This window comes from Pipistrellus kuhlii, unplaced genomic scaffold (genome assembly GCF_014108245.1).
Source record: "Pipistrellus kuhlii isolate mPipKuh1 unplaced genomic scaffold, mPipKuh1.p scaffold_m20_p_20, whole genome shotgun sequence".
NCBI classification, from domain to species: domain Eukaryota; kingdom Metazoa; phylum Chordata; class Mammalia; order Chiroptera; family Vespertilionidae; genus Pipistrellus; species Pipistrellus kuhlii.
Genome location: NW_023425516.1, coordinates 2,576,226 through 2,600,533, shown reverse-complemented (window position 1 = coordinate 2,600,533; position 24,308 = coordinate 2,576,226). Strand labels below are relative to the sequence as shown.

The following is a 24,308-nucleotide window of genomic DNA, read 5'->3' as shown; positions in this document are numbered from 1 at the left end:
GTGTAGCCCCAATGCTTAAGGGAATATCCCTGCCCGACTGTAATTTCCGATGTAATGTAAATATCTGCTCTACAGCAGCGGTTCTCAACCTGTGGGTCAACCATCAGAAAACACAGATATTTACATTACGATTCATAACAGTAGCAAAATTACAGTTATGAAGTAGCAACAAAAATAATTTTATGGTTGCGGGTCAACACAACATAAGGAACTGTATTAAAGGGTCGAGGCATTAGAAAGATTGAAAACCACTGCCATAAACAATGGGATTTTCTTAATCCTGGAAAGGAGAAACATCCCTTCCTGCCCCTCCTTGGTGACATGGAATGGTGGGCTGAATGTGATTTTGGCTGCTGTAGCTTTGAAAACCACGTGGAATTCTATTTTTCCCAGAAGAGAAGGGTCATGGCGGTGGAACAAGGATGCCAGGCCACTGCTCCCAGCCTGGTGCATCTCCTAGAGGAGGTGGGGAGGGTTTCCCTGGCAGGTGAGCCAAGTCCAGACCCAAGGGGCAGCGCTGGGGGATTCCCCTTCCCCAGGCTGGTCAGCTCACCTGAGGTTCCCTTTGTTGGTGGCATACTTGATGTGGTTGCAAATGTAGTTGAACATCCCATGAGCCGTGGTGCAGTCGCGGGCATCAAACACCTGGAAGAGGTGCACTGTGGGATGGATGGCCTCCTCTTTCCCTCCTCAACTCCCCTAGGGCAGCCTTACCATTGGAGGAGAGCCCAGAGCTCACTCCAGCAGCTACCCCATTGGAGTAGTGAGCACCTCACCATTCCATCAAACCAGAAAAATCCCTAAAAGTAGGCATGGATTGTAAGTGATGTGGGAAAGGGATGGAGAGGAGAGGAGGGACTTTTAATGGACTGGTTATATTTCCTGTTAGGTTATTAGGGATCAAAAACAAACAAACAAACAAACAAACAAACAAAAAACAAAGAAACCCCTGAGCTCAAAAACTAATGTACTTCCAACTTGAAACCATTCCCCAGAGAAAAGTCCTACCAAGGGACACAGAATCTGATATTTTTAGTCAGCAGGCAAATAATAAATAATATAAATAAGCAAAGAATAGATGCAAGACAAAAGGGAGTGGTGGGGTCTGTGGTCAACTGGAGTGTATAAGCCTTAACAAGAGAGACACAAATTCATTTTAAAATAAACACTCTGTTGGCTATAGTCGTGAGACATGATTAGATTTGGCCATGATCTGAGAATCTGAGACCCCATGTCAACCATCTGGTGGTACTTCACCTTGGCCTCCAGGTGAGCCATTTTAAAGCTCACCCCTCCACCTACCACCCTCTCCACTAATGGGCTCATCAAGGTATCTACGCTTCACCACCTACCTGCAGTTTGGACCACTGGATCCTGCCGACACAGCGGGAGGCATTCCTCCAGGCGTGCTTGGCCCCGTAGATGAGCTCTGTGTCTTTGAGCTGATAGGTGCTGGTGGTTTCAATCTCTTTGTTCACCTCTTCCAGCCTCTCCATGTGGGCTTTGGAGCCAAATCTGAGTAAGGAGGGGAGGGAGCATCACCTTCTCTCCCAAATTAGACGTTGGTGAAAGGAGGGAGCTATGACAGGAGGCCAGAAGCCACAGAAAGTCAGAGTTGATTTCTGGACACAACAGTTCCAGCATGAAGCAGAGGCTGCAAACTAAAATGCCCACAAAGGTCCAGCAGTGACTGAACTGGCTGGGTGGGCCAGCCACCGCTCTACACCAGCTAGCTGTCATCTTGAGAGCAATGGGAGTCCCCTGCTGCAGATCTTTCAAAGAAACTGGAAATCTGAGTTTTAAAGAAAACTCTTCTAATTTTAAATGATGGCAGTGAATTAAACTTTAAAAATTAAAAAAATTATGAAAAATGCCAGACTTATGAAAAGGTATAGAGAATAATACAATGAACACCCACACCCCAACCCTAATAAATATTAAATAAATAAGGACTAATATTATCAATCCTTGGGGACTACTTTCCCATAATGGCCCACCTTCTTCCCAGAGTGACTGCTATTTTGCATGTGGCATCTACATTCTCATGCTTTTGCTTATACTTCTGCCTACATATACAGATAGCCCTAAATCATGTACATTGTTCTGCAAGTTTAAAATGTTTACATAAATGGTGATGACCTAAATGTACTCTTTTACACCTGTCCTTCCTTTTTTTCACTCCAAGTTATTTGTGCACTTCATTCCCATGAGCACAAAGAATGTTAACCCATTCATTTTTTCTTTTTTACAGCTGTATAGTATTTCATTATGGAAAATAGCGCACCTTATCTCCTATCAATGGTGTTGCGATGGTTTCTAGTTGGTTCTTTAATTTTAATTTTTTCTCTATTTTGAACAGTGTTTCAGTGAACATTTTTATGGATGCCTTCTGTGCAAAAGTGTGAGAGTTTCTTTAGGGTATATATCCAGGCCTGGAATTGCTTGAAATGTTTCCAATGTAAGCAGCACTTTGCAGGCCAAACAAAAACATTTCTGGGGGCTAGATTTGGCTCTTGGACCACCAGATTCCAACCTGTTTGTGTGTAAACTTGCCTTTTAATGGACGAGTAGTACTGATCAATGAACTCTTTGGCGAGAGGGAAGAGCTGTTCTGTAGTGCGGACGTCCTCAGGCCTCCGTAACTGATGAGAAGGCTGCATGATGGAGCCCATGCAGATGTGTTCTCTGCATCCCATTTCCTGGACGGAAAAGAGATTTGGGCTATTACTTGGTTTTTCCCAGGTGTGGCATGTACTCGGCTGTGGACCCAGATGGGACACTTGTGGTGGTGTCGACCTGGCCTTTAATTCCCAAGGGGGATGTCTCAAGCACCAGCTTCATATCACTGTTGGATGTGGTCATCAGCCAAGGTAAGGTTCTGAAAACGTTTGTTCAACTCAACAAGGGAAAGAGTGGCTTTGTGACTGGCCTTCCCTTGGTTCTCAATCTCCAGGAGCCAGGGGAGTGGCCACAGTGGCTTATTTGAACAGGTCTATGATGTGTTGATTTTAAGAAATAGCCCGATTTGTTCCCCTCCCTATATTCCTTTGCAATAAGACTTTATGGCCACTCCCCATGAAAGGGGGGAGCCTCTTCTACCACCTCGTGAGTGGCCTGCAATACACTAGATGTCAGGAGCCTCTGATGTTGTGACAACCAAAAATGTCTTCAGATAATGCCAGGTTCACAGGAAGTCCCCACCACAAAGAAGTATCTGGTCCCAAAGGTGGCTAATGCTGAGGCCTACACCCTCCTGAGATACTCACCAACGTGCTCTTAAGGTGGAGGGTGTCAGTGAGAACCACGTCAGTCTCCCAGTTCTTGACCTTGAGGAAGCGGGGGCACTTGGAGGGGCTGCCGTTCTTTGGGGGGGACTGCTTTCCTGAGGCAGGGGCCTGAGGAGAGAGGGAAGATGGGACGTTAGGCAGGAGGGCACTGGAAAATGGCCTCTGCTGGAACGGGAGTGGCACTGCTCCTCCTGAAACCTGCTCTGAGTTACCAACTGTCTGCACAGAGAAGGGGCTCGCCTCTCCCTGGCTGACCTGTGAGAGGTGGCTGGGAACCTGGTCCCTCCACCTTTGCAGAAGGAGGTGTCTCGGAAGAGCCTTTCGGGTTCTGTTCTGGGAGAAGAGTCAGGAACCCAAAGATGGCCAGGAGCTCCCTGGTATGTAGCACAGGGCCTGGCTTTGAGCAGGGCCTCAGTGAAGGTTTGCTGAATGAATACACGACTGAAAGGACATCATCAGTTTCTCCGAAGGATAAAATCCTCAGGGCTGAGGAATCAAACCCGAGGCTGGGTCAAGTTACTTTTCCTGGCCTTCCTTCTTCAGCCTGATTCACCATTTCTAGTCACTACAGGGGCAACAGAAGGTTTAAATTAGAAAGGTTTGCAGCATAGAACGTTTCCCCCAAATTTCAGGTTCCTGCCTTTCAAAAGTGCCCAGCATGTCCCTGTCTCAGGGCCTCTGCACTTCCTGTTCCCCATCTTGAACACCTTCAGTTCTCCATTTGTCTTCACTTCTGCAATAAAACTGCCCAGTAGGTGAGGAGGCATAAGTCCTGGGCTGACCAGTGTTGGCCCCTCCATTGAAAGCCACATAAAAGGATCACATTTTGTTCTGAGCAGTTGTCTACCTGCCTGGGAGAGGGGTGCCCATGCATCAGACAAGCATCGTTCACTCCACAGTGTAAGGGAGTGGCAACAGGCATGCCCTGATGCGACAACAGCTGAGCAGGGGAGGGGAGAAGAAGAGGCGACGTTCAGTGACGCTCATGCCAAAGAGTAGAGCAATGGGCCGTGACCTTGAAGCAGGGCCCCTTCGATGTGCTAGGTGCTGCTAGGCAGTGGGATAGCTGCTGAAAGAGTCAGACAGGCTCCTTGACCTGGAGCACTGCTGTGGGAGAAACGGAGACAATAAGCAAGTGAATACACACACAGTATAATTTCAGGTGGTGTAAAGAATTTGAAATAAAAGGAGGTAGAGGGGAGAAAGACAAGTGCAAATGTCCTGAGGTAGGGACGAGTACACTAAATTCAAAGGACCAGCAAAGAGGCCGGTGTGACTGGAGTATGTGAGTCATAACAAGGACAAGGATACGAAGTCAGAAAGAAGGCATGGAGCACGTTATATCAGCTTGGAGGACCTGAGTTGGGTGAAGGAGCTGTGAATTACCATTAAACGGGCTAAGTCCAGGACAGAGAACACAGAGAACTCTGAAAGACTACTACTGAAAACTAACCATTCAATAAGTACTTACTATGTGCCAAGCAATAACCTTATCATCCCCATTTCACAGATGAGAAAATTGAGGCAAATAGTGGTTAACCAAGTTGTCCAAGATCACAGAGCTAGTAAGCCGGAGCCAGGAGTAAATCCAGGCAGTATGACTCTCAAACCATGCTCCTATTTGACAATCCTGCTTCTTGGCTATTATGCATAATTCATTCATGAATTCATTCATCATTCATTCATTCAACACATGTTTACGGAGTATCTCCTATGTGCTAGGCAAGGCAGCAAGGGCCAGGACTATGTGACAAACTAGACAGATGTGATCTCTGACTCCATCGAGTTCACAGCCAATGGGAGGGGGATCACAACTGAATGAGCCACTGTAATTGAAAGCAATGGTACAGTAATATGGGAGAGTGATAGTAACAGGGGACTGTGCTACATAGAAGAAGCATCTGGCCCAGAGCATTTGGCTTCTAAGTCAGACCTGACGGACTAGTAGGTGTTCACCAGACAAAGAAGGGAGAGCAGCAAGGCCTTGCAGGCAGAGAGAACAGCTGTGCGAAGGCCTAGCAGAGCCACCTTTTTGGTCCCGTGGCCACCTCTGAGCTAAAGCATCCATGCCATCACGTTAGTGGGAAACAGGAGGCAGGCGAACAGATAGCTCCAGAACAGAGCATGGAACGGTAGCAGAGAACAAAAAGAAACCGCTATGACTCATGATATCTCATTCCTCCCTGCCCTGACCAGTTCTGGTCATCCCCAGTGGTTCCCAGCTCAGAGCTGGACACCACCATCCACCCATCTGCGCAGGCCACCGCGGGGAGCTGTCCTGGGCATCATCCTCTTTATCTCCCACACTTACCCCATCCCCCACTCCCACCCACTGTAGTTTTCTCAGCAGCTCTAGAGTCCATCCACTCCTCTGTCCAACCACCACAATCTCTCGCTTGGACAATGGCAGTCACCTCCTAACTATTAGCCATTACTTATTACAACCGATGCTGTTATTCTACGAATACAATGCAACATCTGGTATTACTACTGTAACTATCGCTATAACTACACTACTGCCCGGCTGGTAGCAGGAGAGGGACCTGGATGAGTTCTTCCCTTGTTCGCTTTTGGCACTTTCCATCTTGCCAAACTTTAAGTCCTTTTACTTGTGTCCCCATGTGAAGCTACATACAAACAACCGCACTTCCTCTGAAGGCCCGGAAAGACATTCTAAGTACTCCTTTAGACCTCTGTCTCCACTGCTGTCTCTTCTAGCAGACAAAAAGGTGGGGGTGGGGGGGGAGGGAGCATGAGGAGAGATAACAGAGGTGGTGCTGATGTGGGGGTTAGAGCCAGGACCCAGGGCGAGGGTGGGAGGGCAGATGGGTAGGAGCCCAGTGTGGCAGGAGCGGAGCTAATAGGACGAATAAAAGAGGACATCTGTTGAGGTGCCAGATGTGTGAAGGGTGGTCATCAGGAGCTGAGTAATTGGGGCCCGAGAGCCAGGCATGCCACTCTTCACCCTGGGCTGTGCTGAGTACACACTTGAAACCCAGCATTAGGAGACCTCTGGCAGGGCTGCCTTATTATTGGGGCTTTGATGTTTTAATTAGCCAGCAGTAATATTAGATGACTCAAGAGGGGACAAGTGGTTGATTAATATAGCAATCAGGGGCCCTGTGTGGGGGATGCAAATGACTTTTCTGAGTGGGGGCCCAAGTTCAGGATAAAAATGCAATTAGTGGACCTGTGAGTCATTACGCTGGGAACAGGGCATGAGTGGGCTTGGGCGGGCAGCTCTGTGTGTCCTTTTCTGAATTTGTGTCTGAGAAAGCTTTCCAGGTGGCGGGAGACACAGATTTGATTTCGTGGGTTCTGAGGGCGGTCTGCTCCTAGATTTGGAAAGAAGGCTCTGAGTTCCGGGGCATTTCAGAGCAGGGTCAGCACCTCTTAGCAGAGGCCTGAAGAAATGAAGGGAAGTGGCCTTGCAGCCCAAGGGGGGACAGCTAGGCAAGGCCACTGTCAGCCTGGGGCTCAAGCCAGGAGTTCATGCTTGTAGGACTTCTGACACCCTGATTGCCTCTCCTGTCCTTCCCTCCCTTCCTTCTCTCCTTCAGCAAGTACATACGGAGCACCTACTGTGTGCCAGGACTGGTGTTTAGGCTCCTCAGGGTTCCCATTGTCATCCCACAACTGGGAGAAGCACCTATTCTAGCCGGGGTCTGGAAACTCAGGCCCGTGAGCCAAACTGGTTTGGTCCCAGTTTTGGCACAGCCTATAAGCTAAGAATGGCTTTTCCATTTTTAGTTTAAGTGAAAAAATCCAAAAACTAATATTTTATGTTGCATAACTTACATGATGTTCAGATTTCAGTGTCCACAAATAAAGTTTTATTGGCACCCAGCTACACGCACTCATTTCTGTACTGTCTATGGCTGCTTTTGTAATACAATGATAGAGTAGCTGTGATGAAGACGAACATTGTATGCCCACAAAGCCAAAACTCTTTCCCATCTTGTTCTTTATAGGAAAAGTTTGCAGACTCCTGAGCGAAAGCATTGGATTCCACTGGCTGAACTGTAAGCAATTTTACTGTGTCTCCTTCTGCCTAAATGTTTTTGTAATCATTTGTTAAAACAACGCCTCACCTGTTACTCTGTGCTGCCTCCCTACTATTACTATGTTTTATTTTCCTTCATAGCACTTACCCCTGCTTGCAATTACTACGAGTGTGTATTTGCATGTGCATGCATTTGTATCTTATACATTTATTTATGTGTCTCTACTAGTAGATAAGAGTTTTCTGCCTACCCACTGTTCACTTTGTTCTCTCTCTAGCCCCTAGGCCAGCCCAGCATGTACAACATGTTCAACAAGCATTTGGGGTCAGCTGTAAACTGAATTGTGACCTCCTGAGTTCATTCATTGAAGTCATAACCCCCAGTGTGACTATATTTGGATATGGGGTAGTTAGGAGGTAATTAAGGTTAAATGAGGTCATGAAGGTGGGCCCTTCCTCTGATAGGATTGATGCCCTTAAAGGAAAAGGAAGACATACCTCTTTTGCTCATCCCTCCCCGCCCCCAACACACAAGAAATGCCACGTGTGGACACAGGCCAGGAAGAAAGCCCACACCAAACGTAACCACGCTGCCACCCTGACCTTGGACACCTGGCCTCCAGAACTGTGAGAAGTAACTTTCTGTTGTTTAAGCTACACAGTCTGTGGTATTCTGTTATGGCAGCTCGAGCTGACTAATATAAGATCAAATGCATTTCAAAATTGAAGAGTCTGCTTGACCAACATGACTCAGTGGTTGAGAATGAATCTGTGAACCAGGAGGTCTCTGCTCAGTTCAGGTCTGGGCACATGCCTGGGTTCCGGGCTTGACCTCCAGTTAGGGGATGTGCAGGAGGCAGACGATCAATCATTCTCTCTCATCATTGATGTTTCTAACTCTCCCTCTCCTTCCTTCTCTGAAGTCAATAAAATATTTATTTTTTAAAACCGTGGAGTCCCTTAAATGCTTAGTCAGAGACTAAAGAACCCCTGAAGCTACCTGACTGAAGGGGTGACCTTATCAAAGCCGAGTATTGAAAATATGTGACTGCAAGGCCTGCAGGCTAGGAAGGAGAGAGATGAAGACTTGGGTGCCAGGAGAGATCCCTGAGGTGTGAGAGGGTGGGAAGGAAAAGGACCAAGTCAACACTGACTCAGAAGCTTCTGGCCTGAGTGGGTGGGAGCCAGTGAGCCTTACAGTAGGAGTTGAAGGTGATAAGAGGAAGGGAGGATTTTCAGGAAGGAAGGTAGACACCAGACATAGGAATAACAGAAGCCAGGCCCTTGCCCTTCCTGGGTTATAGGCTGTCACCATCAGGAGCCTCTCAGTGATGTAGGGACAAGAGCATGGCAGCGGAGTCCCTGGGAGACACAGAGCATCTCAGGAACGGCCATGGGTTGAACTGCCCCTCCCAAATTCATATGGTGATGTCCTGCCCCCAGGAGCTCAGAATAGGACCTCATTTGGAGTTACTAATGAATGATTCTGTTACAAGGAGGTCATCAGGGCAGTCCTAATCCAACCTGACTGATGTCTCATAAAAAGGGGAAATTTGCCCTAGCTGGTTTGCCTCAGTGGGATGGAGTGTCGGCCCCTGGACTGAAGGGTCCTGTGTTTAATTCCAGTCAAGAGCATATACCTCAGTTGTAGGCTCGATTCCCGATCCTCAGCCCTGGTTGGGGCACATGTGAGAGGCAACCAATTGATGTCTCTCTCACATCAATGTTTCTCTCTCTGTCTCATCCTCTCCCTCTCATTCTCTTTAAGAATCAATGGAAAAATACCCTCAGGTGAGGATTAACACACACACACAAATGTCAAATGAAAAGGGGACATTTGGAGACAGACGCACACCCAGGGAGAATGCCAGGCAGACATGAAGATGGTCATCGACAAGCCATGGAGTGGCCTGGAGCAGACCTTTCCTCACAGTCCCCTGAGGGAACCAGCCCTGCCCATTCCTTGAGTTCAGACTTCTGGCTGCCAGGGCTGGGAGACCACTGATTTCTGCTGTTTCAGGCCCAGACTTTATCACAACAGCCCTGAGGAGCCGAACCTATTCCCCAGGGGCTAAGGCCCCAACCTGTACAAAGCAAGGAGCTTCCTTTCGTTCACTATTGATGCCAGGGACAGCTCCTCCATGATACCCCTGCAGTAACCTGCCCGCTAGGCTTCCACGCAAATGAGGGCAGACACTGGGCTGAGCTGGGCAGCAGGCCATCCACACCAGGGGCCAGATGCCCCACACAGTGCCCTTTGCTGCAGTGCCCCGTGGCACGCTCTACCCCCAGGGAAGCCAGTGTTACCCAGTTACAAGCTGCGACAGCTCAGGGTTCAGGACCACAAACCTGCAAACCAACAAGTACCCATCCATCCGTGCAATTAAAAAATTGCTACTTAACCAACTTAACCAACTGTGTTTAATGCCTTGGAGTATAATTTCCTTGTAGTGTATTCAAAGCATTCTTTTGAAAGTGATTCATTCTTTATAATAACTCTGTGGAAGCTTGAAATCGCTTATTCTTCTCCCCCTACTTTGATTTTACAGTCCATGGTCTATACTCTGGAGGGGGATTGAAAAGGAGGTGCTTGGGGATCAGTCCCATAACAGGGTGAGTCCACGGATGAGGGCCTTTGGAGATGAGGGGTCTTTAAATTAGATTGTGGATACTTTATCCAAGTGGGTTTATGCTTATTGTTGCAATAAAATCACAAGATAACTAGATAGACAATTTGCAACTTGGTCCCATTACCACACAAGAATGTATATGTGTGTTATGAATTAATTTTATTTATTTTTATAATCCCTAAGTATGGACACTAGCCCCAAACAGCTGAAGCCAGTCCCGAAGGGCAGAACCTTGCTCCAAAGAGCCAGCCTCACCCCTAAGCAACACCCCTCCTCCAGCAGGCCCCGGGGCCAGCCTCACCATGTCCCAGTGACTCCCACAGGCAGCTCCCCCTGGAGAGTCAGCAGCCCTTTCCACCTCGGGCTCCCAGGCTGTGTGCTCACTTAGGGTCCTCTCCTCTAAGGCAGTCTGTGGGGACCAGGCTTCCTATGGCCAGGTCCATTTGATTTTAATGGACCTAGCCCGGATGGCTCAGCCAAGGTGCTGACACTCGTTCCAAAGAGCCAAGCATAGGCCCTAAGACCTCAACCTCGTCCCAAACAGCTATAGCCAGTCCTGAAGGGCAGAGCCTCGCCCTAAAGAGGAGAGCCCAGACCAGGCCAGCTGAACCCAGTCCTGAAGGGCGGAATCTAGTCCTGGAAGGTCCAGCTTAGCCCCGAATAGCCCAGCCAAGGCCTCAGAGCCGAATCCAGTCCCTAAGAGCTGACATTAGTATTGAAGAGTCACGCCTACACCTGAAGAGGCAGCCTAGCCCCAAGAGCTGAATCTTGTTCTGAATAGTTAAGCCCAGTCCCAAAGGGCGGAGCCTAGCCCTGAGGAGCCAAATCTATTCCCCTATGAATTAATTTAAAAGAAATCCTATAGTTATCTTGTGGTCTACCTCCATTATATTACATTGGACTATGCGTGTTTACTAAAGAATTAAATTGCTAAATGTAAACCGTTATAATGCATAAGCTTTGTGATTATGTTTCTACCTTTTAAAATAACCTGGGACACTCAGAAAATGGATCTGAGTAGGGTCTCTACATGGGTTTTGGCCACTGTTATTGATTTGCAAAGAGAGGAAGCAAAAATGATTTGACCCACACGCCTCTCGGGGTAGAACCTGAGTGGCTGGAGGTGGAGGGGATGAATGAATATGCAGAGTTATGCCACTCGTCCATGAACCGGAATGTCATTGTCCCACTCAGACAACATCTAGCATTGAATATACTCACTATTAAAACAAATAGTTAGCAAAATAAGTGGAAATTCCAGCAGGGCTAAACCCAAACACCCGACAATTCAGGCACCACTTCCTGGCTCCATCCTGGCTCTTGACTGCCCAGGGAGGCTGGTCTCAGGCTAATGACCTACAGACATTCTGGGGGTCACCGAGTTGGTGACGACTTGGGTGAAGGAAGAGAAAGGTAAGATTTGGGTTCTACTCCCTGCCAGGGCCTCTATTCAATATAAATTCCTGGAACGCATCTTTGCTGAGGGTCCTTGCCTTGTGGTTGAGGGCACCTGGGACACTGGGTAGCCTGGGGAAGGAAGGGGAAAGATGCAGGTGAAGAAAATCCAACCTGGTGTCTAACTCTGGTCATGAGCCAGATGGAGAAAAGGGGTAGCCAGCCTGATAGAGCTGAGGGTAAAAATGAGTTTAATAACCACATATAACTAGGGATTTGGGGCACCCTCCACAGAGAGAAATGAATTTCAAAACACAGGTGGTTTCTCAAACTTCTAAGAGGCTTAGGGAAGGGAGCTATCTGCTAGTACTCTTGAGGTGTCAACCCAATTGGGGCCCAAAGAGTCTGCTGAAGGCAGCCAGGTGGGGAACATCTGGGCACGATCCTACAAAACCCCAACCATCACGGTGACTGCTGTGTGTCTATGTCCGTAGCTTGTCTTGGATGTGGAAGTTTCTGGAACTTGAGGCCAATATTTGCTGAAAAGCTGACACTTTGGCTGTGAACTCCTCCAGGGTAGCGATCAAGGTCATGTTTAGTAAATGCCTGTTTTGTGCCCAACTTGGGTTAGGCCATTGCACATTTGCTGGTTCATTGCATCTTCATGGAAACCCATTTTATTCAGATGTGAAAACAGAAGCTCTGAGAAGTGAGGGGGACAATCTACAAATTAACTAACAGGCAACAGGGCAGGGCATGGGATCAGGGCTTGGAAGCTCCTACTTTTCCATTCCAGGCCTCAATGTGTTCCCCTCTGTGATGCCCAGAGCCTGGCCCCAGGAGGCTTGAGTGACATTTGCTACAGTGACTTGAATGATCGATAATGATGATGATGTGGTCATAATGGGACAGAGGTGCAGTCCTGTCACCAAGACTCCCTTTCCCTTTCTGGGTCACAAGGATGCCATTTGTAAAACGGGAATAATGCTTCTTGTCCTTTCTGCCTCACATTAGTAAAATAAGAATTAGTAATATATCTATACCTAAATTAGTGACATAATAAACCTATAAAATTATAATGACAACAACAACAATACACCTTTTTGGAGCACTTATTCTATGCCAGGCTCTATAGAGTTAAGAGTGGACTTGTGGCTCCATGGCCTGGATTCAAGTCCCATCTCCCCCAGTCACTAGTCATGTGACTTTCATCAAGCTACTAAACACTTTATTTGTGCCTCAGTTTATTTATCTAAAAAGTGGGAACAACAATAATACATCATTGGATTGGGCTGGAGATGAAGTGAGACTGTAGACCTCAAGGGATTAGCACAGTGCCTGATCTGGCTCAAGAAACATTAGTTATACCCTAGCTGGTGTGGCTCAGTTGGGTGGAGCATTGTCCCATGCACCAAAAAGTCAAAGGTTCGATTCCTGGTTAGGGCATATAACCATACCCAGGTTGCAGGCTTAACCCCCTATCCGGGCATATGCAGGAGGCAACTCATTAATGTTTATCTCTCATATTGATATTTGTCTCTCTTTCTCCCTCTCCTTTCCTCTCTCTCTAAAAGAACATTTAAAAAAAAGAAACTTAGCTATTATCCTATATAATAAAAGGCTAACATGCAAATCGACCAAACAATGAAACTACTGGTTGCCATGATGCACACTGACCACCAGGGGGCAGAGACTCAACACAGGAGCTGGCCCCTGGTGGTCAGTGTGCTCCCACAGGGGAAGCACTGCTCAGCCAGAAGCCAGGCTCATAGATGGTGAACACAGCAGTGGTGGCAGGAGGCTCTCCCACCTTCGCAGCAATGCTAAGGATGTCCGAATGCCAGTGAGCAGGTCTAAGCTGTCAATTGGACATCCCCTGAGGGCTTCCAGACTGCAAGAGGGTGCAGGTCAGGCTGAGGGGAACCCTTGAATGCACAAATTTTGTGCATCAGGCTGCTAGTCCTATCTAATAAAAAGTAATATGCATTAAACATCACTTCACTATGCCCACAAGCCACACCCACCAGCCAATCAGGAGCGAATATGCAAATAAATCCAACCAAGATCTCTACAGTCACAGAGAGCAGGAGGGAGGCTTGGGTTTTCCCGGCAATGGAGGAAGCCAAGCTTTCCGCCTGCCCTTGCCAGCCTAGGCCTCCACTCAAGGCTACAAAGTTTCAATGATAGAAGATACATAAATCCAAACAGAAATGGCGGCAGCCATGGAGCTGGAAAGAGTAGGAGTCTAGGGTTACCCCTGGAAATGGATGAAGCAAAGCTTTATGCACACCCTGGCCAGCCCAGGCCTCCATTTAAGGCTACAAAGTTTTAATTATACTTTGAGCGAAGACTGAAGATACATAAGTCCCAACAGAAATGGCTGCCACCAGGAGCAAGCAGGAGGCTTGGCTCCACTCCAGGCTACAAAGTTTCAATTGTAGAAGGTAAATAAACCCCAGATACTAGGGCCTCTGCTTAGATCACCAGGGGGCATGGCCGGCCTGAAAACCACCACAGGCCCCTTGCCCAGGCCACCTTATGCCCCAAGGGAACCCCCACCCTGATCCAGGACACCCTTCAGGGCAAACCAGCCGGCCCCCACTTGTGCATCAGACCTCTATCCTATCTAATAAAAGAGTACCGGTAATATGCAGATTGACCATCACTCCAACACACAAGATCAAGATAGCTGCCCCCATGTGGTCAAGGATCCTGCCCCCACAAGATGGCCAGCAGGAGAGGGCAGTTGGGAGAGACCAGGCCTGCAAGGGAGAGCAGTTGGGGGGTGAACAAGCCTGCAGGGGAGGGCAGTTAGGGGTGACCAGGCCTGCAGGGGAGGGCAGTTAGGGGCAAACAGACTGGCAGGGGAGCAGTTAGGCATCAATCAGGTTGGCAGGGGAGTGGTTAGGGGCAATCAGGAAAACAGGCAGGCAAAAAGTTGGGAGCCAGCAGTCCTGGATTGTGAGAGGGATGTCTGACTGCCCATTTAGGGTGGGATTGGGCCTAAACAAATAGTCGGGCATCCCTTGAGAGGTTGGAGAGGGTGCAGGCTGGGCTGAGGGACACACACCCTGCACGAATTTCATGCACTGGGCTTCTAGTCCTCTCTAATAAAAGAGAAACATGCAGATTGACTGTACCTTTGCTACACCTACAAGCCACGCCCACTAGCCAGTCAGGGCAAGTATGCAAATTAACCCAATAAAGATGGCAGTTAATTTGCATATCCAGGCCAGAGCGAAGACTGAAGACAGTGTAGAAGCCAAGCGTTGCAGAAGGGAGCGAAGCTGTGGAGAAGCAAGCAAGTGGGGCGGTGGCAAAGGCAGGGAAGCAGGCGGGGTGGGGAGAGGGGAGAGAAGCTGGTGGGGCTGTGGAGAAGGAAGGGAAGCAGGTGGGGCAGCAGAGACAGCAGCAGGAAACCCTACTGCAAGGGGCATCTAATATATATATATATGTATATATATGTATATATATATATATATATATGTATATATATGTATGTATATATTTATATTTATATATATATGAAAGGCTAATATATTAAGTGTCTCTCCTTCTGTCCAACCATTCACTATGATGCACACTGACCACCAGGGTGCAGATGCTCAATGAAGGAGCCAAGCTGCAGTGACTTGGCAGCGGCAGTTCTCAGGTGACACATCCTGAAACCAGGAGGGAGCCCAATTCCTCATGGGGCCTCACGATTCCACCTTCGGATGTGGATTATATTGTTGCTGGGGCACTGTTGGCCCTGAATCTGGTTTACACTTGCATTTGCATTCCATACCCTGTATGACGACAACTTTGCAGAGTGCCCTCTTGCACTCCAGGACCCTTCGGAGGATATCGGAGAGCCATTTTTGGCCCAATCTCTGCAGGCCAGGCCGAGGGACCCTGCCTGCCGGAGGACCCTGCTCACTCCACAGATGCCTTTCAAGCCACAACTCCACCCCAGGTGCCACCAGCTAGGGAGGGACTGAGAGAGGTTGTCTCCAGGACAGGTCTAGTCTGTCTCATCCAGTCCTGCCCTGAAAGCCAACTTTCAATTAATTTCCTTTCAATGTGCAAGAATCTCTGCACCAGGTCAGTAGTTATTATAGATAATGCTATCATCTCACACAGGATCTCATTTCATCCTCCCCACAACTCTATGAGCCAATTAGACTCACTAGGAAATGAAGGCTCAGTGCAGATGCTGTCTGTTCAAGGTCACCAGCAGGAAGAGGCTGACCCTGGGCTGACCCCCATACTTGGCCCAGGACTGTGGGTAAAGGAGTAGGAGGGTTAGGAAGGCCACACCCCCACAAGGTGGTATTTCTATCAGTATTATTGTTATTGTTATTTTTATCCCGACATCATTAATGTGCAGTGAGTCAGAGCTGACTTAGGTTTCAGGGCTGTCACTGGGAGCAGAGTGTTTTGCTGGTTTGTCTTCATTTGGACACAATCGAGCTGGCCCCGGCTGCCCCCTTTTTGTTTTTCACCAAAGCCAGCACTCGCTAGCCAGTTGGGGTGCGAAAAAGGTCCCTCACTAGGCCTGGTCTTTTGAAGATTGGGGACCTACAAGCACTCCCCAATTGCCTCATCATTCGGAGCTCTCTAGAGTGGGGTGATACTGACACTTACTTGGAAGCAGAGAATAGCTTCTCAACAGATTCTGACATTTGGAAAACATCCAGAAACCCCATGTCCCCAGGGGAGAGGGAGTGCCAGGTTCCTGATGAAGTAGAGGAAGTGGAAAGGGGGTTTCAATAGGAGCCATCTCTCTGACCACCTGACTGCCTCTGTCAGCCAGAGGCTGGGGAGAGGAGCAGCAGGCTGAATAATAGGGAAGAGCGCCAAATAGAAATCTCATTTCCCTCAGTACCGAGACCCCCTCTGCACCCACAAAGGACTGGAATGATGCTAATTAGTATGTGAAAATAGATGTTCTGCCTTCAAACAGGGCATGGTTGCCACCCCTTGCCCCTTAGGAGAGCAAATCAGGTAGGCAAAGGAAGAGGTGCTTAATCAGAATGGAAAGCAAGAGGGCTTCATTCCGTGCTAAGACAGAATGGAGAAACAAGCAGTTTCTCCTTGTCATCTGGTCTTGGACTTCCCAGCTTCCAGGACTGTGAGAAAGAAATTTCTGTTGTTTATGAGCCACCCAGGCTATTACTAGTGGTCCTAGTAATCACGTCTGCTCTGTTCCCAGCGTTGAGTCCCACTCCCCAGGCTTTAAGTTCAGGGTTAACACTGTCTAACGGAGGTGGACGGCATAAAAGAAAATGGCCAGAGTCCTGCAACTCAGATTTTAGCAGGACCCTAAGGGTCCTTCTGGTGGGGGCAAGGCCTCCTCTGCTTCTCCCCTATACCCCAAATCTCAATGCTACTATACTTACCAAGGGAGACACAATAGGGAGTGGTGGGGATTGCAGCAAACCAGAGAGCCCTGTCTAGAAGGGGCAGCTGCTATTTAGTCCAGGAGATTATCTATATCTATATCTATATCTATATCTATATCTATATCTATATCTATGTCTATGTCTATGTCTATGTCTATGTCTATATCTATATCTATCTCTATCTATCTATCTATCTATCTATCTATCTATCTATCTATATAAAACAGGCTATATGCAAAGTGTCCCCATGGGAGTTTGACCAGGAGATTGGGAGTTCTATCCCTCACTATGATATGTGCTGACCATCAGGGGGCAGTATGGAATGAAGGCCCGGACCAGCAGGGAGGGGAGGCCCTGGGCAACAGCTGGCAGCTAGGGAAGGGAGGCCCTGGCCTGCAGCCAGAAGGCCCCAATTGGCCCTGATCACTGGCCAGGCCTAGGAGTCCTATCGGTGCACGAATTCCGTGCACTGGGACTCTAGTTTCATCATAAGAATAGAGGTCCATGTGGTCAGGTTGTACATATTTTAAAGAGAAGTTGTATGTATGATATTTATATAACATTTTGAAATATTGGCAATAAATTCAAAGTTCAAATAGAGCCCTAGCTGATTTGGCTCACTGGATAGCATGTTGGCCTGCAAACTGAAGGGTTCTGGGTTCAATTCTAGTCAAGGGCACATGCCCAGGTTGCGGGCTTGATTCCCAGTAGAGGGCATGCAGGAGGCAGCCGATCAATGATTCCCTCTCATCACTGATGTTTCTATCTTTCTCTCCCTCTCCCTTTCCCTTCCTCTCTGAAATTAATAAAAAATATATTTTCAAAAAGTTCAAATGGAAATTGTCTCTTAGGATAGTGGTCCCCAACCTTTTGGACCTCATGGACTACCGGTTGGTGATTGCTGTCTCAGGATAAGAGAGTGAGCTCCAACAATCATGTCTATTGCCCAGATCTGGTCTGAGACTGCCTCTTTCTGTCCTTAGACTTAGACAGACTTTCATTATGGTAGCACTTCTTTAGTTCAATTAAGAAAGAACATGTACCTTGGCCAGCATGGTTCAGTAATTGAATGTTGACCTATGAACCAGGAGATCATGGCTGGATTCTGGGTCAGGGCACATGCCCAAGCCCAAGTTGCACACAGCCAATCAATGATCCTCTCTCATTATTTATTTACTAGAAGTCTGGTGCACGAATTTGTGCACTGGTGGGGTCCAGCAGGCCTGCCCCTGATGGGGACCATTGGGGACAGGCCAGCTGGGACAAGGGGCCAATTGGGGGTGGAGTCAGCTGGGGCAAGGGGCCTTGGATAGTTTTATGGCTGGCCCTGCCCCCAATTGGGATGGGTATGCCCATTGCTGGTTGGGGTGAGGGGCCATAGGCATTCCGGTTGTTTTGCTATTCGGGCTATTTGCATATTACCCTTCTATTATATAGGATTTATTTTAAAAATATATTCTTATTGATTTCAGATAGGAAAAGAGAGGGTGAGAGAGATAGAAACATCAATGAGAGAGAATCATTGATCGGCTGCCTCCTGCATGTCCCATACTGGGGATAGAGCCTGCAACCCAGGCATATATCCTGACTGGGAATCAAACCGTGACCTCCTGGTCCATAGGTCAATGCTCAACCACTAAGCCACACCCACCGGGCCTCTCTCATTATTAATGTTTCTCTCTGTCTCTCTCTTCCTCTCTGAAATAAAAAATACATTTAAAAGAAAGAAAATATATAGACTATTTTAACTTTATCTGTTCATTTCTTCATTAATGGGTAATAGTCCCCTCATGCTCATAATGTGACCTTGATTTTTCCACTTATTTATGTATTCACTGGTTGCTTCTTGCATGTGCCCTGCTTGGAAATCAAACCCACAACCTTGGCATATGTGGACAACACTCCAATCAAATGAGCTACCTGGCCAGGGCATGACCTTGATTTCTGAGGCAGCGTAAGAACCTACAATTGTGCCTGTTCTCCAAACATTCCCAGAAGTCACTGCAAGAGGTAGAGGAAGTGGCCAATCGGACCCTGGGTCTGACCTACTGCAGAATCCCGCATGCTCCTATCTTCCTAGCTAAGGAAGCAATCCCCATGGAGGCTCTGCAGTGTCCCACCCTCCCTGTGAAGGTATGCAGAGACTCTGAGTCCTTGTTTAGATGAGCTGGTGGAGAAAGTGCCATAGATCCTGCACCAGAAGAAAGAGCTTGGCAACCTGGCCTATGCCACCAGGGGCTTGGGGCAGGTGTTGGGCAGGAAGATGACCCGCTGAGTGACCTGGACCATCTCCACCTAGACTTTGTGCATGCAGAGCTGTGGTGGCAGATCACATGCCTCCCTAGGGCTGCTAGGACCTGGCCCGTCAGCTGCCTGGGCAGGGGAAAAACAGATGCTGCTGTTCTCTAGCCAAATCGAGCCACTCTCGAAAACCATATCTGCCCAGCAGCCAAACTACCTCTGGGCAAATTGGCAAAGATGGAGCTGGTGAGGCTGTGGGGAAACAACCACGCTCCTACTTAGCCCATCAGATTGGCATGATCTTTGTGATAAGCAATTTCTCAATCTCTGCTTAATAACAAGTGAATATGGTCTTTGACCCAATAATCTCAGGAATTTATTTTACTGAAAAGCCTGCTCATGTGTCAAATTAGGTATTTATACAATATCATTATTTACAGCAATGTCATAGCAAAATATTGGCAATGACCCAAGAGTGTTCATTTTGGAGAATGGGCTCAATGAATATGGCAGAGGCATGCTACGGAAAATTATGCAGCTGTGAAAAAGAATGAGGACTCTCTATCTACTGGTAGTACTAATTTCTAGATATGCTGATAAGTGAAAAAGCAGGGTGCAAAACATTATACAATAAAATGTATAATGTACTCTCATTTGTGTAAAAAATAATTATGTGTGTGTACTTGTCTATGCTAAAAGGACCACAAAAAATTATGACTATTATTTACTGTAGGAAGAGAAACTTTGTGGCTGGGACTAGGGAGAGAGAAACACTTTTCATCATGCATATTTTATAACTTTTAAAAAACATATTTATTGATTTCAGAGAGGAAGGGAGAGGGGGAGAGAGACAGAAACATCAATTATGAGAAAGAATCATTGATCAGCTGTCTCCTGTAGGCCCTACATTGGGGACTGAGCCTGCAACCTGGGCATGTGCCCTGACTGGGAATCAAACCATGACCTCCTGGTTCATAGGTCAATATTCAACCACTGAGCCAAGCCAGCCTGACATATTTTATATATATCTATATCTATATCTATATCTATATCTATATCTATATCTATATCTATATCTATATCTATATCTATGTCTATATCTATATCTATATTTATATCTATATCTATATCTATATATATTTTAAATCCTCATCTGAGGATATTTTTTCCATTGATTTCTTAAGAGTGAAAGGGAGGGAGGAGCAGGGAGGAGAGAGAGAAACATCGAAGTGAGAAAGACACAGCGACTGGCTGCCTCTTGCATATGCCCCCAATTGGGTGCAGGGTGTGAACACACAATGGAAGTACATGCCCTTGACCAGGAATTGAACCCACTACCCTTTGGTCTGCAGGCTGATGCTCTAACCACTGTGAAAACTGGCCAGGGCTCTATTTTATCTTTTAAATTTTGAACCATGTGCGTGCCTTTAATGTAGAAAAGATTTAACATGTGAGAAATGGCAAGCTTACAAAGAAAATGAAACATACCAAAGCCAACATCCATATTCCAGGATGGGTGCTCCTGGCCTTTCAGCCCCACACCCTCCCTGCAGCACGGCCCCTTACCTGCTCCTTCTCTGAATACGGATTGTTGAGGACCACAGGCACATTGCCCTTCCCCCACAGGTCATTAAAGACACGGTCGTTCTCCACGCCAAGAGGCTGAGGTTTGTGTGACTTGGCATCCAGGTCTCTGCAAAGCAAGGGAGTGGCGTGAGGAAAGCACAATGTGAGGAGTGGCCAGCTAGCTGGTGGCCCTGGTCCGGAATTCCCAAGGCAGCCCAGAGCCTCCATGGCTCACCCCCAGGACTATGTGGAGCCAGAGAGCACTGGGTGCCCAGCTTGCTGCCTCATAGGATTGTCAAACACAAAGGTGAGCTCATCCAAGTTGGCACCCATGGCTGGCATCCACCCATCTTCGCGGGCATCATTTCTGGATGGCCATGATATGTACTGTGCTCCTTCTTATCCTCTCCCTCATTTCAAAGATCTACGAATAGAGAAAGCTCACTTCCTAGCAGAACCCCAGGTAGAATCCCTGACACAGTGATGCCTATCAGCCTTAATTATGTAGGAAGTAGGAGGAGGAGGGATAGGGAAGGAAACCAGTCCTGTGGGCCAGGGTGGTAGGTCCTCTCAACACTAGGCACTGACAAGAAGACTAATGACACCAGCCCAGGGTAAACTGGAATGCTCCTGAAATAAGGGGAACAGAGCAGGTAAAATAATACTATTAAAATGATGGCTCATATTTGTTGTGCACTTTACATATGTTTTGGTTAATTAATCTTTGTGACAACCCTGTTAGATATGAATATTCACCATTTTACGGATGGTGGAGGTGAGAAAAAAAGCTAAATTGTTCAAGATCACAGGATCCCAATCTACTCTTCACATCCTTCTGAAGAGGAGGCTCCCATTATTATCATTTGTCATCATCACCACCACCATCACACTACCATCATCGCATCCACGATTCTCAGGATTATCACCATCATCACTATCATAATCAACACCATTCAACTTCTCTTCATCAGCATAACTGTCAACATCACCATAATCATCACCACCATCATCACCAGTGTTAGGATTGTCTGTATCACCACTACCATAATCACTCTCATCATTACCGTCACCACCATCCCCATCCTCCTCCTCCATTACTATTATCAGTCTCACTGTCACCATCAGATGAAGAAACAGGCTCAGAGAGATTAAATCACTAGCCTAAGTAACTCAGTTAGTGATGGTGGAGTTAGGATTCAAACCCAGCTTGTTCCTGACTCTAGAGCTTGACTTCAAAACCAGAAGCTCTCCTCACTCCCAGGCTTTGACCTTGAATAAGTTCAGGAGGAGGCTTTCTCAGCCAGGTTCCACAGACTGGCCATCCTCTGAAATGGAGGGAAAGCATGGCTGGGGTGGGACTGAGACTGCATTAAAATCCAAACCTGTTCTTCCTCCCTCTGAATGCTGTCCTCTGCTTCCTGCTTCTTTTCAACCCTGCCCCCAGGGTTATCCTGACTACGGCATATATCTGCTTCCCAACCTTGAGCGTCTAAGCTGGCCCTTGTCTAGCCTTCTGTTTTATGTTTCCAGCTTTGTGGTCTTGGCTCCATAATTTCCCCTGATCAGCTATTTGGGATGAATCAGAAGACAGGGCCCAAGTGAGTGCATGGCCCTGGGCAGCCAGCTGCTCCAGTTGCTCATTGGGGTCCAGGCAGACCCCCTCTGGGCTGCATTTTGCAGAGTTCTGGTGGTCCTCTTCTGCTCCCTTGCTTGGAAAGCTCTGCAACTGTCAGAGGGAACATAGTGTTTTACCCTCTTTTCTAGTAAAATGTCACTAAAACGCACCGGGAGTAGTTTTTGATTACAGAACCCAAGTCAATAGTTTACCTATGTGGTGAAGAACATAGGAAGCTCATCTGTTGAGAGGGCTCCTTTAAATGTCACTCAGCTTCCTCTCAGCTCTGAAACTCCTGACTCTGATCACTCGACCATAAACCCGGATTCAGCAGAGAATGGATGAGGCTAATACTGTTTGAGCATCCTTGCACAGAAATTATTTCATTTAATTGCAACAGATATTAAAAGCCCAATTTTACAGATGTGAAAACTGAGCCCTGAGAAGTTAGGTTAGTTTCCCACGGTTCCATAGTAAGCACACAGCAGAGCTGGGATTTGAAACTAGGTCTGACAGGTGCTCAGTCCAGATCCTTCCTTTAAAAAAGCACAAAACCAACAAAAAATAGAGACAGGAAAAAACAAACAAACAACTAATCAGGATGCTCATGCTAAGCCAGGGGCTAAAGAGCAAGTAACCCAACATCGCTCACAGAAGGAGGCCCGCTTACAAAAATTACAGGGTCCAATCACCTAGGCAACTCTGCAATGGCTCCTGGGCTTGTCTGTGAATCTACAGGGAGCGAGCCACTTTCACCACCATCCTTTTAACAACTTTGTTTAAATAATGCTTTTGAAGTGTTTCGTCAACATGCACTTACTTAGGAGTCCTATGTGATCAGTAGAAGAAAATATTTTGAATATGACACCAGGAGGAACAAGCAAGTTGAGTTATTTGGCTCCCATTCCCCCAGGGGCAAAATTAGAAGTAGATTTAGGTAGATGCCAACCCCAGTCCGTCAGTGATAAGCAGGTCTGAGGGAAATAATCTGGCTTACTGCTACAATCTCACTCGCCCTGGGACTTACCTGCCTGATGGGCTTGTAAGGGTAGTGCAGCCTGTGTAAGCACACTAGCTATGAATTGAGTTCAATTCTTAGTGTTGATGGTTCTAAGCTGTGCAACTTTGGGTATTTTGGATACTTGTCTTTTCTAATTCTCCATTTGTTCATCTCTAAAATAGGGTTAATCATAATAATGCCTTATTTTAATGGTTAAATGAGGTCACACTCACAGCATTTATACCTACCATCACCACTCTGCAGTCAGGATTCTATGGCGAATGCTGTAGCTGAGAAGTAGGGTGAGGGCCTCTGGGTTTGGGAATAGTCATGACTGTAATACCTCATATCACAAACGCTGGGCAGGATTCTCCAGTGTCTCCAGGGCCCTGGCTGGGTGGATTGGGCTGAGTTTGGATCCTGGGAAACTGAAGAGCACACAACAGCCCCTGCTCAGCTTCCAAGGCACCTCAGGGCCTCAGTTTCCCTTTGACTGGCAGACTCTGAGAAAATATTCTGATGACGTCTGAAACTTGATGACTAGTAGTCAAGTGATCTGTGGCCAACACTGCAATCTACAAAGTCAGTAGAGGGTAAGAGCATGGGCTTGGAGTCAAGTCCTGGCTTTATCGCTTACCAGCTGTGTGACTTGAAACAAGTACTAGGAAAACAGGGTGCTATGAGGAGCAAATGAAGTACTCAATGAAAAGACCTTAGTATGGGGCCAGGCCCACCTGAAGTGCTCTGTAGGGGCTGAACATAATGATAATAAAACTCAGGCCATTTGTGACAACATAGATGGACCTTGAGGGCATTTTGCAAAGTGAAATAAGTCAGAGGAAGAAAGACAAATACTGTATGATTTCAAGTATATGCCGGAAGCCAATTCCAGCATGTCAGCAGGACTGAATCATCTCGAGATGTCTGAGGGCATTTCCCCAAACCTGAAAAGGATGCATAAATTGATTGCTTGCTGCCAGACAGTTATAAGGGCATCTTAATCTACATGTTATTGCCTCCTACTGGCCAAACACCTGAACAGCTGTAGGCCGTTCTTTCAATCTGACAATGGATTCTGTGTAGATGTGTATATCTACCATGCCTTAGGAAAAATTGTGTTAATAAAAAGCAAGGAGTTCTGAAACAAGGACAACTTGGTTTCTTTAGCCACACTCCTCTGGCCTCCC

The 24,308-nt window shown here is 47.2% G+C and overlaps 1 protein-coding gene across 3 annotated transcripts in view; it reads right to left on the bottom strand.

The window, feature by feature from the left end:
* NOS1 (nitric oxide synthase 1) overlaps positions 1-24,308 on the bottom strand; it is a 104,027-nt gene that overhangs the window by 51,348 nt on the left and 28,371 nt on the right. For all 3 annotated transcript variants that reach the window (XM_036448878.2, XM_045585400.1, XM_045585401.1), the window contains exons 3-7: positions 20,507-20,633; positions 3,267-3,395; positions 2,554-2,699; positions 1,353-1,515; positions 554-645 (exon numbers count right to left, since the gene is read on the bottom strand). In XM_036448878.2, the coding sequence (XP_036304771.1) occupies positions 554-645; positions 1,353-1,515; positions 2,554-2,699; positions 3,267-3,395; positions 20,507-20,633 (657 nt within the window). The remainder of the gene's footprint in view (positions 1-553; positions 646-1,352; positions 1,516-2,553; positions 2,700-3,266; positions 3,396-20,506; positions 20,634-24,308) is intronic.